Source organism: Notamacropus eugenii, chromosome 6 (genome assembly GCF_028372415.1).
Source record: "Notamacropus eugenii isolate mMacEug1 chromosome 6, mMacEug1.pri_v2, whole genome shotgun sequence".
NCBI classification, from domain to species: Eukaryota; Metazoa; Chordata; class Mammalia; order Diprotodontia; family Macropodidae; genus Notamacropus; species Notamacropus eugenii.
The window spans coordinates 291,303,047-291,320,221 of record NC_092877.1 but is presented as its reverse complement, the minus strand read 5'-3'; the positions used below and the strand labels follow the sequence as shown (position 1 = coordinate 291,320,221).

Sequence of the window (17,175 nt, the reverse complement as noted above, 5' to 3'; positions counted from 1 at the left end):
ATACAAATTTGTACATACTTTTAAAAGGTTTTGTTTTTCTTGCTTTCTCATTGGGAAGAGGGCAAAGTGGGAAGGAGAAAATTCAAAACTGAAAATAAAATTGGATTTAAAAAAATTTTTTTTTAAAAATTCAGGTGCCACCTCCTAGGTGAAACCTTCACTGATGTCCCCAGTTGACAGTACTCTCTTGATCCAAAAATTACTTTCCATATACTTAGTTTTACATTTACCCTACCAACACGTAAGCTCCTTGAGGGCAAGGAGTATTGTTTTTGTCTTTATAACATCCTGGCATATGGTGGGTATTTAATAAGTATTTGTTGAACTGACGGTCTTTTAAATCAAAATGGTGCTTTTTATATTACTTAGTCCTGTTACTACAGATGAATTACTACTTCATTCTGGAATCAGATCAAAAGATACCTAAATCTCAGGGCTTTGTTTTGCCAAAGTTTAGATTTCCTAAGAGCTCACTGACAAATACCTATTTAAAAACCCTTATGTGATGACAGAAAAACTAATTTCTCTAACACCACAATAGTATCTACCGCATGTACATAATTTTGCTTATCATTTACACTGAAATCTGACAAACATCTAAATCTTTCTCATTACTCAAAAACACTATTCGATTCATTCTGTATGAGAAGAATGATATGAAATTCAAAATCAACTGACTTCTCTATTCCCACCTTATGCACGAAAGTGACTTAAATTCCGAACATTTTTCAAATATATTTATCACTCATTTCAAACTTAATATCATTAAAAACCTCATTTTATCACATCAACTGACTCATTTGCATCTTTATACTATCAGATTTTGATAAAACACTGAATTGTGCTTCCCAATTCTGTCTTCAAATTCTGATTTTAGGATCAATCCCTCTTTTAAATTTCATAATGAAATAGAAATCAATTAATTACTCAATGTAATGTGAATATATATGATCAACGGTAATATTCTTCCTTTTTAAAAGGCAAAAAAAAAATCATCAAATCTTTAATTTACTTTATTTCAAATTTGTTTCTCAACAATTTTTACCTCTTTTCATAGTGATAGATTTCTGATCTGCTAATGCGCTGAGTTTCTACAGGTTATACTCCATTTTCTGCAATTCACACTAACTTCTCATGAATGATACAGAGCCTTACTTTTTATTTTAAAAAATTCTCTGGCAAGTAGTGTGCTTACACACTACTGATCCATAGATCATGTGTGTGTGTGTGCACATGTGTATGGAGGGGGAATTGTTATTAACTTTATTATCTTTATTGTTCATAAAGCTTGTTTCTCACATCAATCCTGAAGCCAATCATGGCAAGAATTATTATCCCTATTCCACCGTTGAAGAAAATTATGACTTGTCTACAACCACATAGCTAAGAAGTTTCTAAAGTGGATTTTAGGTTCAGTTTTCCTGACTTCAAGCCCAGGACTCTTAACTACTATGCCAAAAAGTTATAAGATGCTCCCATATAAAGGTCAGTAAGTAAGTCTAGAATTACCACTTTACTCTCTGCTGGTACTATAATATTTTGTTAATGCATAAAATAGCTATATATATATAAAATTCTCCATTATTTCTAAAAATTTCCCCTGATTTTTCCAAAAATAATGCGATTATTTTAATATATAATAGCCTGGAGAAAGAACCATTGGTAGAAATTTAGCAACATATGCAGAAAAATTATTCACTGAACTCAGTGAAATGTTAAGTAAAACATTAGGATCAAACCAAATATATACATATCATGATGGTTTATAATAGAGGAAATATAAACTATATATGTATCAGTCCCTTTTACTAGTCAATTTAATGGCAAATTAAATTTCATCATCTTATAAGAACTCAAACAAAAACTGCCACAATTAAGAAGCTTCATTTTTAAAGACAAAAAAATGTTCATTTATTTTTCCTGTATAATCACTGTGGTAGGATAAATTCTTTAAGGTTCAAAAGAGAAACCAATAAGCTACATTTAACAACATATCTAAAACTAAGTCTAATTCCATAATACTAATAATGACAAACTTACAAATACTTATGATGGAAAGATGCCACATTAAAAGATGAAAAAGTTGATTAACTTTTCCTTGACAGTTCTATTACAACACTTGCCTCATCAACTAACAGATTTTTTTTCATTTTTCTTTTTCTTTTCAGAAAGAATTCAATTCATTTCAGAAATAATTCAAGTTTGAGGAAGGTATTAATAGAAGGTAGAATAATGGAATGTGAACATAAGTTTTCTACTGATTTAATTTAAAATTTAGATGCAATTTACCTTTTCTCACACACACACACACAATAAAAGCATATCATTCTGTGATATACCTTTGATGTCAAGGTCAACTTAAAAATGTAACTGAATTTTTAATAAACCTAGCCTATTTCTAGGATTTCTTAATGTCACTTAATTGGTGTAGGAAAAGTACCTCTACCAATGTAACTTAGCTTTGATAAAGCCTATCACTATTCAAATGTAATACTTTGTTTGTAAATGGGTCACACACACATTTTCCATTCTCTCTCTCTCTTCCACCCATGTCTCTACTATAATTCCAGTAACATGCACAACAAATATAAATGTAGTATAAGCTAGAACTAAAAACACAGTAAAATAATAGGTAAATTAATGGTGATATCTTTTCATCAAAATCATATTAATGTCTCAAACTATAAACTCACTAGAATTAGTATGAACATACAAGAGGGGATTTAGCTTTTTAAAATTTACAAATACTCAGAAGTTCTTTTATTTTTAAATGAGACTGACAATTTGTTTTGTAAATATATTACCCAAGTATACACCTTCAATTCAGTGTTGATAGGATAAAAATTAGATGAACTGACACATTATAAGAGGAAATTGTTAAACTACAAATTTGTATAAGCTACTAGGAAATAGTTTTTATAATAACTCTAATTTAGTACAAAGACTATATCAAAACTGAATAAATACCAAATTTTACCTTTTCTGTATTGTAATATAAAGATTTCAAAGTGGTAAACAAGGGTGGGCAGCCTTTACTGAAGTTAACCCTCAGGAACTTATCCATTAGTTCTCTAAATTTTTCACCTAGAAACAAAAGTGTATTTTGTTAAACTTCAATTGTTGTGAACAACTCTTAAAATGATCAGCGTTTAGATTTTAATAATGCTAATAAAACTTTCAAAAGTTGCAACAATAAAAAGAAAAAGAAAAAATTTTCAGAATCATTTCTATCTGTTACTATCAAAAAGAATAGCAGTTTCTTTCACTTATCAACAGTATCAACTATCCTCAATTTTTTTTCTTCATCAAAGCATCAACTTTTCTTCAAGCAGTACTTCAAAAGATGAGCTCTATAAAAAAAGATTTTTCATTTAAGGAAGACTCATAATTCACCTACAACCCTCTCTAACTATAAACACAATACTAAGTATATAAACTATGCCCTACAATCCATAACTCAGGAACCCTATAAACAAGAGGAAATAGTACCATGTCATTGAAAATCCAAAAAGCATATACCTCAGTGTTAACTATGACCAAAATTATATTCAGAAGTATAAGGAAAGGCTGTAATTATCAAAAATCTCCTTTTATGATAAACAGTATTTATTACTACTATCCAAAATTAAAATATACGATTCACTTTAAATGGCAACTGTAAAAATCAATTAAATATAGAACCCCAATGGCTACATGAAGAACTTCTAAGGAAAAAATTATGGTCTATTGGAAATGACATTGGCTTTGGCACAAAAGGGCAAAAATGCAAATTCTATCTCTGTTACTTATTAGCTCTTGCACATTCTTATCAAAGTCCCTTCACTTTATCAGGTAATCCCTTGATAACATTACTTATTAAAAAGGAGCTTTAACCTCAAAATGAAGATGTATTAAGTTTCACAAAATAACTGAAAGGAAAAGGTAGCTAGTTTGAGGAATTGATGAAAAATATCTACATCTATATTAGAATATAAAATTTTTCATTCATTAAATGTTAACCTCCATAAAATGCTAATCTTTACTTAACACAAAGCCCTCTTCAATTCCCCCAGGAGTTAGTGCTCTTCCACCTCTCAAATGAACCTGAATTCTATGTATTCATGTACATGGATCATGCTTCCCCACTGTCAGCAGAATGTAAGCTCCTACTAGAGGGCAGTGAGAGTTTGATTTTTGGCGCTGCACCCTAGGCCTAGCACAGTGCCTTAAATATTGGAGGGATTGGAATAAATTTTCACATCCAAAATATGTCTGTTAAAAAGAATGCAGAAAAATACCTTCCACACTCAGAGAGAGAAATATGGAAGTCACTCACATAATGTAGCAGATCATGTTTGTGTATGTGTATCTGTTTGTGTATCATGTTCTGATTTGTTATACGGATTCTTTCATTTATCTTAGTCTGACTACATAGCATGACTATAGTGAAAATATACTCAATAGGAAAGTATATGTAGAATCTATACAGAATTGTATGCAGTCGTGGGGAGGGAGGGAGGTAGTGGGGGGTGGGTGGGGAGGGATAAAATCGCAATTGTATGGCAGTGATTGTTAAACATTAAAAAAATAAAAAAAATAAAAATAAAAAAAAATAAAAAAATAAAAATTAAAAAAAAAAAAAAGAATGCAGAAAGCACCTAGTTTAACTACCCAAAATTTCACACTGAATTTAAATTTTCACCTTGCTTCCTTGAAAACTCAAATGCTACCCTGCTCAAATACATCTTTATACTAAATGACTCCTTAAACTAAATGACAGCATGATACAAAAGCAACAGTCAACAATACTGTGTACAGCCAAATCAAGAATTCATATTTCTCTAACAAAATGGAAAAGACTAGATACTAGGTTTTTTAAAGGTACTGCTTTCCATAAATGCTTTCCTTCATTTAGTTAACATATCATTCACCTTTCTACTGGACTAGTCCTCCTTTGTTATTTTATCCATCATTCTTCACTCAAATCATAAAACTTGGTTGATGAGATTTTCCTTAGAATTCCTAGATCAACTCTCAATTATTCAAAATAACAAGGAACAAAAATCAAAATGTTATTTTAACATTTTAACAACTAAATTTTATCATATTTACTAACCATGTAAATCATATTTTTTCTCTATATTTATTTGACTACATTTTGTCACTAAAAAGTTCAATGTCCAAATGTAGTTAATAGAGGAACAGCCATGGCAAAGATCCTGATCAATCAAGCTCTATATAAAAAAAGATGACAAAGTACTTTCCCCAACATTGGTTTGGACACTTTAAAGATTCTTTGTTTAACTGTTTAATCTTTATTTCTATATAAATGGCATATCTAATAAAAGCAAGTGTTCTGTCACCTTACATAAGTAAAACTAATTCTCAATGTTATAAAGATGAAGAGACTTGTAATGACATTTGATAAATTAAGATGAAAGACACTATGAGTTTGCTGCCATACATTTGTAAATTCAGCATCCACTAACTGGTTATGTTCAGTTTGGTTTTTTCCACGAAAATGACTCATATGACCAAAATGAAAACACAGGTCACTACAGTATGAAATGGGGCATGAAGATATGAGCAAGAGTAAAACTGGAGAAAAGAGTTGAATAACTTCTCCTCTTTAGATTAAAAAATTATAGTCAAAGAGGAAGAGCATTTCATTCAACAGCTATTTACAGGCTTGACTTGTTACTGAATTAACACATGAGCATGCTACAAAGAATAACTTTATAGAAAGATAAATTATTTCCTTATGTTTTTTTACCTAATACTTGGGTTCCTTTATATTGTTTTGTTTAGGTAATAAAGTCCACTGAATTCATTATATGCTCCTTTGGCAATCCTTGTCTCATAAAACATAGTACTTGGTACCAATAGTTCACTTGAATATTGCATACTCAAAATGTTAGAACTTAATTTCATTCATTCTGCTCAAGAGACTGGGAAATTTCATTGAGGAATTATTGCCTGTAAAATAACTACTGAAAGATGACAAATAATTTTTTTAAAAATCAGACTATTTCTATCTACATAAAATTATGTCCCACAAAGTAATAGTCACTAAGGATTCCATTTTGAAATTCTTTACCTTCAAGATTACTCATACCACATAACAGAAATGTGGAAGGGAAGATTTCTAGGACCTTTGTTGTGCAAATTTCTGCCTTCAATCTCTTTACACCTGGGAAAGACCTTTTTCAAAACTTTCTTTATACCCTTCCCCATCATGCTCAATGAAATAAGACATTTCTACTACAATTTTCATTCATTTTCCATTTTTGAGGTTTTAAGAAGAGGGTAACATTTCTTTCTTCAACTCCCATAAACTGTTCCATGGTCAAACAGGCCACTGCCTGCACACCATCTTCCATTTACCACCTCCATGCTTTTTGTACAAGTGTTCCCCATCTCCAGAAAGCATTTCCTTCTGACCTCTGGTTAGCTGAAGGTGTAACTTTCTTCCAAGTCCAGTCCAACAATCACCTCCTATAGAAGTCTTTTCCTGATCTCTTCCTAGTAATTAGCTCGCTTGAAATTACTTTGTATTACTCTAAAAATATTTGGTACTTCTTTGTGTACATATCTTAATAGAGCAGTAGAATATAAGACTGAGCATAAGTTTTTGCCTTTGAAATGCCCACTGCCTAACAGTGCCTTCCTTGAATATACAAGATGTATAACAAATGTTTTGAAATGAACTGTGGGTGGTTCTATGCCAGCATAAATGATAAAAGCATATAGAAACTTCATTTCTTTACACACAGGTATAATATATAATAAATCTAAGAGATATAATAATGATGATGATGACAATAATAATAGCTAACATTCAGATAGCCCTTCCTATATGCCAATCTCATGTGATCCTCACAACCACCCTACAGGGTATGTGCTATTATTATCCCCATTTTAAATGTGCGGAAACTGAGTTAAAGAGAGATGATGTGACCTGTCCAGGATCACAGAAGGGATATGTGTCTGAGACCAGATTGGAACTCGGATCTTCCTTACTCCAGACTTGGTCCTCTATCCACTGGACCACTTTACCAAAAAGATTCTGATATGTTTTCTAGAATATTTGTAAATACATCAGAGCCTCACCACTAAGCTGTCTTTAAGGTACAAGTCACTAGACTTTTCCACTTCTCATATCTGATATTTTTCTTTTTCTTAAGAGCTACTTTTCTTAAATGTTCTTTCAGTGAGAAAATCTTACAGATAAAGTCCAAAACTACCCCACCTCATACTGACTTCATCCTCAGCAGTCAGTATTATAGCAAGAGGCACCATGGTATAAGAGATAAAGTGCTGGACCAGGAGTCCGGAAGACCATGGGCAAGTCACAACCACTCTGATCTTCAGCTCCCTCATCTATATAATGGAGTTAGTAGTTGTAGTACTTACCTCACAAAGCTGTAATAGACTCTGACTTTAAGACTTACATGAAAAGTGTTCTGCAAACTCTAAAGTGCTTAAATGTCGGCTGTAATTACACTAAAGTTTCAGTGTGTACTACATGTCACAAGAAGGCTGTTTCAAGTGCTCCTCTTAAAGGAGATTTGTTAGACAGTTATGTCAAACAGAAGAATGATCCTATCCTAGACTATACAAACTGGGAACTTCAAATTTCACTGAGGAATCCAGATAATTAAAAATGGCCTTAAAATTAATTAGAATGTGTTTCTTTGCCAAAAGAAAAGGTACTTTAACATATTTTAATGCTCTAAGCTAAGAACTCCATATCAAGTATATTCTGATATTAGTACAAAACAAATCTTGGTGTCCTAGAAACACTCAAAGGAAAAAAAGTCAGAAGAAAGTTGAGTATGGGTCGTGTTAAAAAAAAAAAAAAAAAGGCCAAATACTTGCCAGCCATCAGTTACAAAAACAATATTTAACAAGAAAACTCAGAAATTTTTCCATCCAGTATCCAGGCTCAGAAAATCCTGGTTACATTGTGTTAAATACTAATCCAGTTGGCAATGGATTTTTTTTTTTACCCAATAGAAAACCTAAAAACAATAAGCTCACATTTTTTAAATGATGAACGAAAGAACTGCCAAGCCAACATAGATTCATTTAGAAACGTACCCCTAATAAAAGATCCTAAGTGGTTAATTTTATTTTTGTTGCCAAATTGTTATCAAAGGAAATGGCAATTGTTCAATGTGTATCTTGCAGCCAACAGCTCACAATGCCACCAAACTTTATTGACAATAAAATGGCTGACAAAGAAGGTTCCTGCCAATTAACATTCTTCATATGATAACCAATACCTCCTATTTCTAGACTGTATGAATACACAATTTTAGAAAGAAATATAGATTTTTGGTGGCTCACAAAACCTGGAACATAATATGCAATTATGATATCTTTATAACCTTCAGGGAAAATGAAATGATCCAAAAATCTCAAATCCAAGAATACAATAAGGCATTTCCTTCTTAAATAGGAAGTTTTTTCTTAGTTCCATTTCAGATAGACACACAGAGAGAGACATATATAGAGACATAAATAAAGATGTACATAAATAAGAGTTTAAAAAAAGAATCTCAACCTTGGAACTCCAATCTGAAAGAATCCCAATCAAATTTCTGCACAATTTTTGAAATTCTAAAGTAGAAGATATAACAATTTCCTACAAAAAATAATAATCTTACTGAAATTTCCCAAGAGAATTTGCAATTACCCCACTGGAAGGTCAGCTCCTTGAGAACATACTTTCATGTTTCTTTGTAACCCCAAAGCTTGCATGGTACCTGGCACATATTAAGCACTCAAATAAATGCTTGCTGACTGACCAAAAAGGGGAAAAAATTATGGAGCTATCTTGAAGTCTAGAAACAATCTTAACCTATAGTATAACAAAGAACATTTTTCACATTCCACTCTCCATAGCATGAAAATTCATTGTTACATCTCTACATTAAAATAAACTATTTTAAGATATAAAATTAATATTTTTCTTGATAGGGGTAGGGAAAATATAATTTCCAAACTTCGCATAAAAATGCTTCCATCCTTGGTCTGCCCAGCTGGAAAAAAAAAATCTTAAATATTTTAAATTATGCCAATTTAGAAAAGTGACAATAGTGATCTAAAAGATATCAAGATATTACCTGGGACAAAGTTTAAAGGTAATCTTCTAGGTGAAAGTGCTCTGGGGTGCCGCTTACTTATTTCTTCATAAATATGAAGCCTTTCTTCTAAGGTGCCTATTATTAATAACACATACAAGATATATTTTTTAAAATGCATACATATAAAACATAAATGGCAGTTTTACATTTCTGAATTACAAATAAAGCTATAGCAAACTTTTAAAATTATGGCAAGACTGACTTTTTAAATGCCAAGACATTTAAAATACTACCAAAATAGTTTAATAAACAATACTTTTAAAACCTATAGCATTATGTTCAGGAAGAACAGCCCCTTTCCAGAGTAGGACCAATTTTACATAAGCACAGATAATATACTCTGTTTTTACCTCACTCTCTTTAATATGCCCTCCATTATCAGCAAAGCAATGCTCCATTATAACATATAAATAATCATTAAGTAACATAGATAACACATTCTTCCACAAAATTATATGGAAATGAAAATTAATGGGATGGCTTTGTAGCACCAAAATTCCTAAATGTCATGAATGTATTCACATTTCATTTCAAAGGTAGACCACTGGAACTTTTGTACATCTGATAAAAACACTAAGAGGCACAAATGACAGACTAGATAGAGGTTGCACTGGGTATCACAAAGACCTGGGTTTATCCTACCTCTGGCATATTAACTATTCTTTTTTCCCCCAAGAATATGTTTTGGAGCTCCAATGTGGTTGGATTTTAAAACTGAGTTATTCAAATGAGAATAATTATTTTCAGACTGTTAAAGATCTGGAGATATTCTGAAACAATAAGTACTCTAATTCTAAAATTTACATAAAGGTTATAGCACAAAATGTGCTTTATATGGCCAGCTTTGTCTTATAAAATAGCAAAAATGTCTCTGATGTCACCAAGCTATGATTATATTCTAAAAAAGTTTACTCACTAGCTCCAGAGTAAAAGCCTTGTCACGTAGTTAGAATTAGAATGTTATCAGGACTAAATCATTTCAGTGCCCTATTTGATGTCACAAGTTGGAGCTCCAGAACTTACCACGGGAGAGAAAAAGGCCTAAGGGTACCTAAAAAATAAAGTAGCATGGTTAGTTTTTGTAAATTAATGGAATTTAAAGGAACATAGGATCCTGACATATGGAAGTTAATTCATTTTATTTTCTAATTAGACACTAAAATATGAACTATTTTTACCATTAATTACTGTATTAGTAACCAAGAATTTATGTTAACATTTCAATTATTTAAAAAGTATTCAAGAAAATAAAAGTAAAAATAAGTGACCTAAAATAACTAGACATATATATATAGATATATAGGTATATATATCTATATATATATATCTTATGTCACTTTGATTTTTTTCTACTCTCCATCTAGAATCTTGAAGAATACGAAGGTAAAACAGGGACCCAAGAAAACAGTTTTGTTACTATTGTGGTAAGTTTGAGGTAATTCAGTTTCACATACGTCCCACTTTTTTTGTTCCTCTTAGTATATTCAAATGGCGGTATTTGTTGAAGTTTAAAAAAAAAAGGCAAAATCAAATCAATGCTCTAAATTCATCATCAATTTGATTAAGAAAAAGAGTCAAACAGGTATCTCTGCTCACAGTAAATACTCTGTTCAAGAGAACTGAAAAATTTAGAAGTAGAATAGAAATGGTTAAACCACTAATTTATAGTCAAAAGAACATACTCAACTTTGCTAATTGAAAAAAAATTAAATTTGAAGCATACTAACTAGGGTAAAAAACTTTTCAATAATATCTTTCACATTAAAAATTTTTTTCTTTCCCATGCTGGATTTCCAAAACCTGAGAATTATATGGACGGGACCAATTTCTGTCACAATATCTACACATTTACCCATGATAAATTTCATTTTAGAAATCTACATCTTTATTCCAGCAAGCATTTAATTTGAGGAAGTATTGACTGAAGAAATTAGAGAGGGATAATCATGAAACTCTATGAGGCTTATCAAGTTTATATAATGACAAATTATACTAAATGTTTTTCTTCTGCACTCTATGAACAGAGAAAAAAACGTCCAATTCGATAGGGCTGAATGAGATGTGTTAGGGTACTTTTATCATTATTATTATTATAAATTACAATATACTCCAAATCTATAGGTCTTTAACTCTGTTTTAATGGTAAATTTAGTACAAGTAAAATTAAGTATGAGTAAATTAACTACAAGACTAAAGACAATAAAACTCATTACTTCCGACCTACTGATTTAGAAATTCTGATAGCAAAAGGTAAATTTTATCTCTACCAAAGTTGAGAAAATTGTCTTTGATGACAAAGTTAATAGAGAAACAAGATGGGAAGGGATAAGATAAATACTTCAAGAACCAAACTTAAGAAGTCATGTTCATTGACATTTGAACAGTATGTTTAATGTATATATTCATTAAAGCAATGAACTTAGTCTAATATCCTCTGATCATTTCTATGGCAGCTAACTATTAGCAGAGTTTATAACTGAGCAAATCCTAATTTCTCTAGTTTTAATTTTCTTCATCTAAAAAACAAGAATAATATTTACATTACCTATTTTAGTAATATTATGTGAACAGTTCTTTGTAAAACTGAAATTGCTATAAGTAATGAGAGCTCTTGCTCTTATAATATGCTATTATTCTATGAACCTGAAACACATGAGACTACAATATTTTATAAATACCCAGTACTGATTTTTCATGAAAAAGTTATAGCTTTACCATCAATTAGTAATTTTAATGTATACTATATTATCTAAAAACACTGGAATTTTTAATTCTCTCTAAAGCACTTAACATTTAAAATATTTCCTTAAAATTCAAGGATATTTAAATATTTATTAACATGGAATTACAAAACAGAAAGAAAAAAAAGCCTGAATATTAAAAAATACCATTAAAACGATTGTTCTCTAGGGTCTAATAATGGAGTTTTATAGATTATCCTTCAAAACGGTAATATTTTAAAAGCAGTGAAAATAAACTTATTACATACGAGGTTGTAGAGCTCTCTCTAAGCCTTCATAGTAATTCCAGTTTTCAGCATTCCGATCAATCAAGTCTTTGAATATTTCACCAGCTTCTTTCAATCTTCCCAATTTTAACAGCATTTCTCCTAAAATTGAGTTTGATATTTTTATGTGAACTAGTCACTTTGTCTTAAATTATCAACTGCAATAAATGGAGGACAGGAGCAGTATATCCTTGTGTTTTCTTTCCAGGAATTTCATAGAAGACAATAGTTTCTACTATAAGGGACATAATAATTTACAGTTTTGCTTCCAGAAATCAAACTCCAGTTACATAACTCATCAAATGATTACTTAGATTCTGGAATTTCTACAACCACTATTGTATAATTTCACAGAAAACTGAGTTGAAAAAGAAACCTCAATGGCCAACCTATACCTGAACAATAATCCTCTCTACAACATACTGTATGTAACAAATGGTTATAAAGTTTTGTTGAAGCTATGTAGTGGAGTCATGGGGGAGAACTCAATACCTCCTGGGGGAGCCCCCTCACTTTAAAAGAATCAGGAGTATATTTATTTTAAAACTAAAATTAAAATAAAATTACTTAATTTAATGGCACTCCTTAAATCAAGTCAAAGAACCCTAGGGAGGTAGAAAAACCAAGGTTGGGAATCTGGTCAACTATTTTTTCTATGATTTGAGATATGGTTTTGGGGGTCAAATTACATCTTAAACTCAATTTTCTTGGGTCATACCAGAAAAAGCAGTCATAAAGAACCAGGAAAGAAACTTGTAACATAAAGCAAATTTTTGGCCCAGGGTAAAAATAAAGTGCTGAGAATTTTTACCTCAATTTAAGCTGATGAGCCATATTTTTTATTTAATTAGTATTTTATTTTTTCCAATTACATGGAAAAACAATTTTCAAAATTCATTTTTTGAAAGATCCTGAGTTCCAAATTTTTCACCTTCCTTCCTTCCCCTTGTCCCTCCCTAAGACAACAAACAATCTAATATAGTTTATGCAATCAAGTAAAACATATTTCCACTTAGTCATGCTGTGACAGCAGGAATAGAACAAAAGGGGAAAAAACACAAAAACAAGTATAAATAGCGCACTTTGATCTGCATCCAGACTCCATCATCTCTTTCTTGGATGTAGGGGTCACGTTAGTCCACGTCTCACCACAACAAACTAGTGTCTGACTGCAAAAGCCATGAAAGTGCAGTAATACAGTGACAGTGCCAACGCATCAAATTTTGTGTCATATTCTTTACCCAGCTATATTTATGACCAACCACTGACCCTCGTCATTGTAATCACTAGTCATAAAGAGCTTAGAAACAGTAGGCTATGTCTGGATAAAGATCTGTGATCAGACTGATTTATTTTGTTCCTATGTGATGATTTATCCGTTGAAGACGACTTCAGTTTGTTACACTATAGGAGAGATATATTCTGCTCCCTTACAAAAAGACACGTTATTTCTGGGAAATGAAATAGCATGTACAATTATAGAAAATACTAATTCAGAAAGATAACTTCAATCAGGATAACAGATTTTTAAAAGTTCATGATGTTAATGTTAAAGTCTTTTTGAAAGAATTACTAAACTAGTAGACAAGATAAATACTACAAAAGCAGCCTTCCTAGATTTCAGCAAAGCTTTTGATAAATTACCTCATACTATTCTTAAAGAAGATGAAAAGATATTGATGCTCTCACAATAAGTTCGTAATTGGGAAATATTTAACAAAATAAAGAAAAATACAATAGAACACAGATCATGTTAATATGTAGTTTTCTGAGTCTACAGGGATCCTTATGTGCTAGAGGCCCTAGTTTCTATTTAAAATTGACAGCAGCAAATTAGATAATAATCCTACAAAATGGATCAGTAACATGTCGAATGGCTTGACTCAAAGGGTAGCTGTCAGCACCAACATAACATGGTAGTCAATGGAGTTGATCTGAAAAAGATCTTGAGGTTGTGGTAAACTGTAAGCTCCATATGAGGCAGTAATATGATATGAAAGCCAAAAAAGGCTATTACAGTACTGGGCTGCATAACTTCCAGGAACTGAGAACTCTACCCTTTCGTCATTCATGGAATGCTGTGTTCAGTTCTTCAGACTACAATTTAAGAAGGATTTTGATAAGCTTAAGTGTGTACAAGGGAAGAGCAACCAGGATAATGAGAGATCTTAAGCCATGACATATGAGGACTGGTTAAAACCAGACATGCTTAGCCTAGAGAAAAGAAGATTCTGGAGACATGATAGCCATCTTACTTCAAGGGATATCATGTGGAGGAATGATTAGTTTGTTCCCAGGGGAAAGAACCAGAAGCAAGGCAGGAGAAGTGGCTAAGAGTCAAATTTAGGCTTTATGTCAGGAAAAACTTCCCAACAATTATAGCTACCCAGAAGTTTAATGGGTCACCTCAAGAAGCAGTGAGGGCCCCCTCCTTGAAGTTCTTCAAGCAGATGCCAAACAACTACTTGTCAGATATGCTACAGTACAGATTTCTTTCATGTATATTAACAATAATGATAAATAGCATTTATATAGCACTTTAAGGTTTGTTAAGCCCTTTACAAATACTATCTCATTTTACCCTCACAATCCTAGGATGCCCTAGGATATAGGTGCCACTATTAATCTCATTTAGAGATGAGGAAACTGAAGCTGGGAAAGGTTAAGTGACTTACTTGGGTCACAGAGCTAGTCAGTGTCTGAGGCCAGATTTAAACTCAGTCTTCCTAATTCCAATGCCTACACTCTATCCCCTACACAACCTGTGTGGGTTGAACTACTAAGGTCCCTTTCAACTCAAATTTTGTGATTCTTTAAAATATCCAAAGGTATTTGAACTTACTAATTTCACAACACAAAAAAACACCTCTAACTTACTTACTAGTTAAGGTGCTCATAAGCTCAAGAACTGTGCATGTGTGCACAAACATGCACATAACAGTCAGTTCAATCTATACTGTGCCAGAGACAATTCTTTTTTATTTTCAGTTAATTTGTATTATCAGGTTTTTTTGTCACTTAAACCGTATCACTGTCCTTCCTTAAGCAGTATCCAGGAAAAAATGTTTTCATAACTAACAAATATATTCATTATTTGAACAAGAAAATAATTGGTTAATTGGTGTTGGTGTCTTTACTCTCATAATTATATACTACGTCAAATAATCTGGCAACAACTAGTAAGTTACAGGATAAATTCTAGAAGCATAACAGTTCTTTGGAAGGATGATTCTCAAAGAAAAAGCAAAATAACTTACCCTTAATTTCTTCTACTACAAGTTTATCACAGATTTGATTTTCATATGTTTCTATATGTTCTAAAGATTCTTGAAACAGATCTGCTTCTCTCATCACTTGGTTCTGGTACAGTATCAATTCACTATACTCATAGTCTATTTTATTAGGCGGAATCTAGAAAAAAGCGGAAGAGGAACAAAATAATCAAATATACAAAGTAAAGATTACCCTACCAATAGCTAAATTCTGCCTTCTCATGTTAAGTAACTTTATTTAATTGGAGCAGTCTTACGGTGGAACTGTGATTCTTATCTGTGTGAGTCCTCTCGCTGCCAACACACATCAAGACCCTGCCAAGTGGCAAGATTTAAGAAAGGGACAAAGCAAACATTTTCTGCTATCATGTGTTAATTCATTTAGTTTCACTTTTTAAATGCGAGGCACTTACGTAATATTCTGTAACTTATTCTGTATACTTTTACTAATTTATATGGTACAAATATATACTGTAGATTACCTTTTTTAGTAATGTTATTAAGTTTATGATAAAAATTCCCAAAAATTGATCAATTTCTTTTTTTATATTGCTCAGTTATCACCACACTTCCAAAACCTGAAGACTATCTTTCTGAAGAGAATATTCATGAATTTAAAAGCATAGGGTTTCTTCAGAAATTACTCAGAAGTTCCTGCTTATGATCCAAAACTTTATTTTCCATAAATTGTCACAGGGTCCTCTTATACAATGAAATCTCTAAGAATCTAAGTATACACTGAATTAATGTGGAACATCTTAAGTTCTCCTTACAACTTCTCTACTCTATCATTCTCTGCAAAGAATTTAATTTATAAGCTGCTCTTTGTAGTCCATTAAACTATCTCATTTGCTGCCTTTAGGCACACAATAAAACAACACAACCCACCTTTGTTTACTTCTCTTTGAATGTAAAAACTATCCCTAAATTTGTCTGAGATTTCTTTAAGGCTTTTGATTTCATTTATAACAAGAATGTTAATTTGCTTGAGTTGTGGTTAACTCAAAGTCCACACATTTTCACATACCATAGTTAAATTGATGCTTGTAAACAGTCTATAAATTCAGTTCTGCCTCCTTTTCTGCTATGGTAACTGAAAAAGCATAAGGGTATTGTATAGTACTAAAGGGAATTAATAAATTTTTTTTGTCTATTTAATTGGTTACATAAGTTTTTTAAAAAATCACCTGGTAACCAACCTTCTGATGTCTACAGACCCAATCTGTTCCCCACTAGTCCATACTCAAAGACATTTCAGTTGGGTCAGACATACCAAAAACTGCACCCTACTGACAAAGCCCTCAGAAAACTATAGATCATCTTCACATATGATGAGGCATTAGAATAGCTCTTTAATAAAGGAGGCTTTACTAATATTACACTTTTTTTTCCAAGTCTCTAATATACTTTCCACTAATTAGGTAAATAGAAAATCAGCTCTGTGAGAATAGGCTGGGACTGTTTTGTCTTTGCAACCTCTGTGTTAGTGAGCATACCGAATTACTCACAGTAGGCACTTCACACTTATGAAATTAAGTTAGGTCCACAGTCATGTATAAATACAAATATAATTAGGAATAGGGATAAGAACTCATTCTTCAAAAACAGGCCTCTTCCTCCAAAAAACTTCTAAAAGCTACATTTAAATGCCAAACAGAAACAATTCAATGAGCCAGCAAGCATTTATTAAGCACTTATCATGAGCCAGTCCATTGAATACAGTGCTAATACGGTTGAATTTGATTTCATCTACTTCCACCAATCAGAG

The 17,175-nt window shown here is 31.8% G+C and overlaps 1 protein-coding gene across 11 annotated transcripts in view; it reads right to left on the bottom strand.

Annotated features, from left to right (window-relative positions):
- Positions 1-17,175, bottom strand: part of NAA16 (N-alpha-acetyltransferase 16, NatA auxiliary subunit) — a 98,779-nt gene that overhangs the window by 46,712 nt on the left and 34,892 nt on the right. For 6 of the 11 annotated variants that reach the window (XR_011968805.1, XR_011968804.1, XM_072617108.1 and 3 more), the window contains exons 6-9: positions 15,393-15,546; positions 12,118-12,237; positions 9,108-9,203; positions 2,978-3,084 (exon numbers count right to left, since the gene is read on the bottom strand). Coding sequence is in view for 8 of the 11 variants with exons in the window: in XM_072617108.1 (XP_072473209.1) it covers positions 2,978-3,084; positions 9,108-9,203; positions 12,118-12,237; positions 15,393-15,546 (477 nt within the window). In the remaining 3 variants the exon portion in view is untranslated. Of the gene's footprint in view, positions 1-2,977; positions 3,085-4,910; positions 5,013-9,107; positions 9,204-12,117; positions 12,238-15,392; positions 15,547-17,175 lie in introns of those variants that run through there. The other 5 variants (XM_072617112.1, XM_072617111.1, XM_072617106.1 and 2 more) reach the window with 3 other exon arrangements.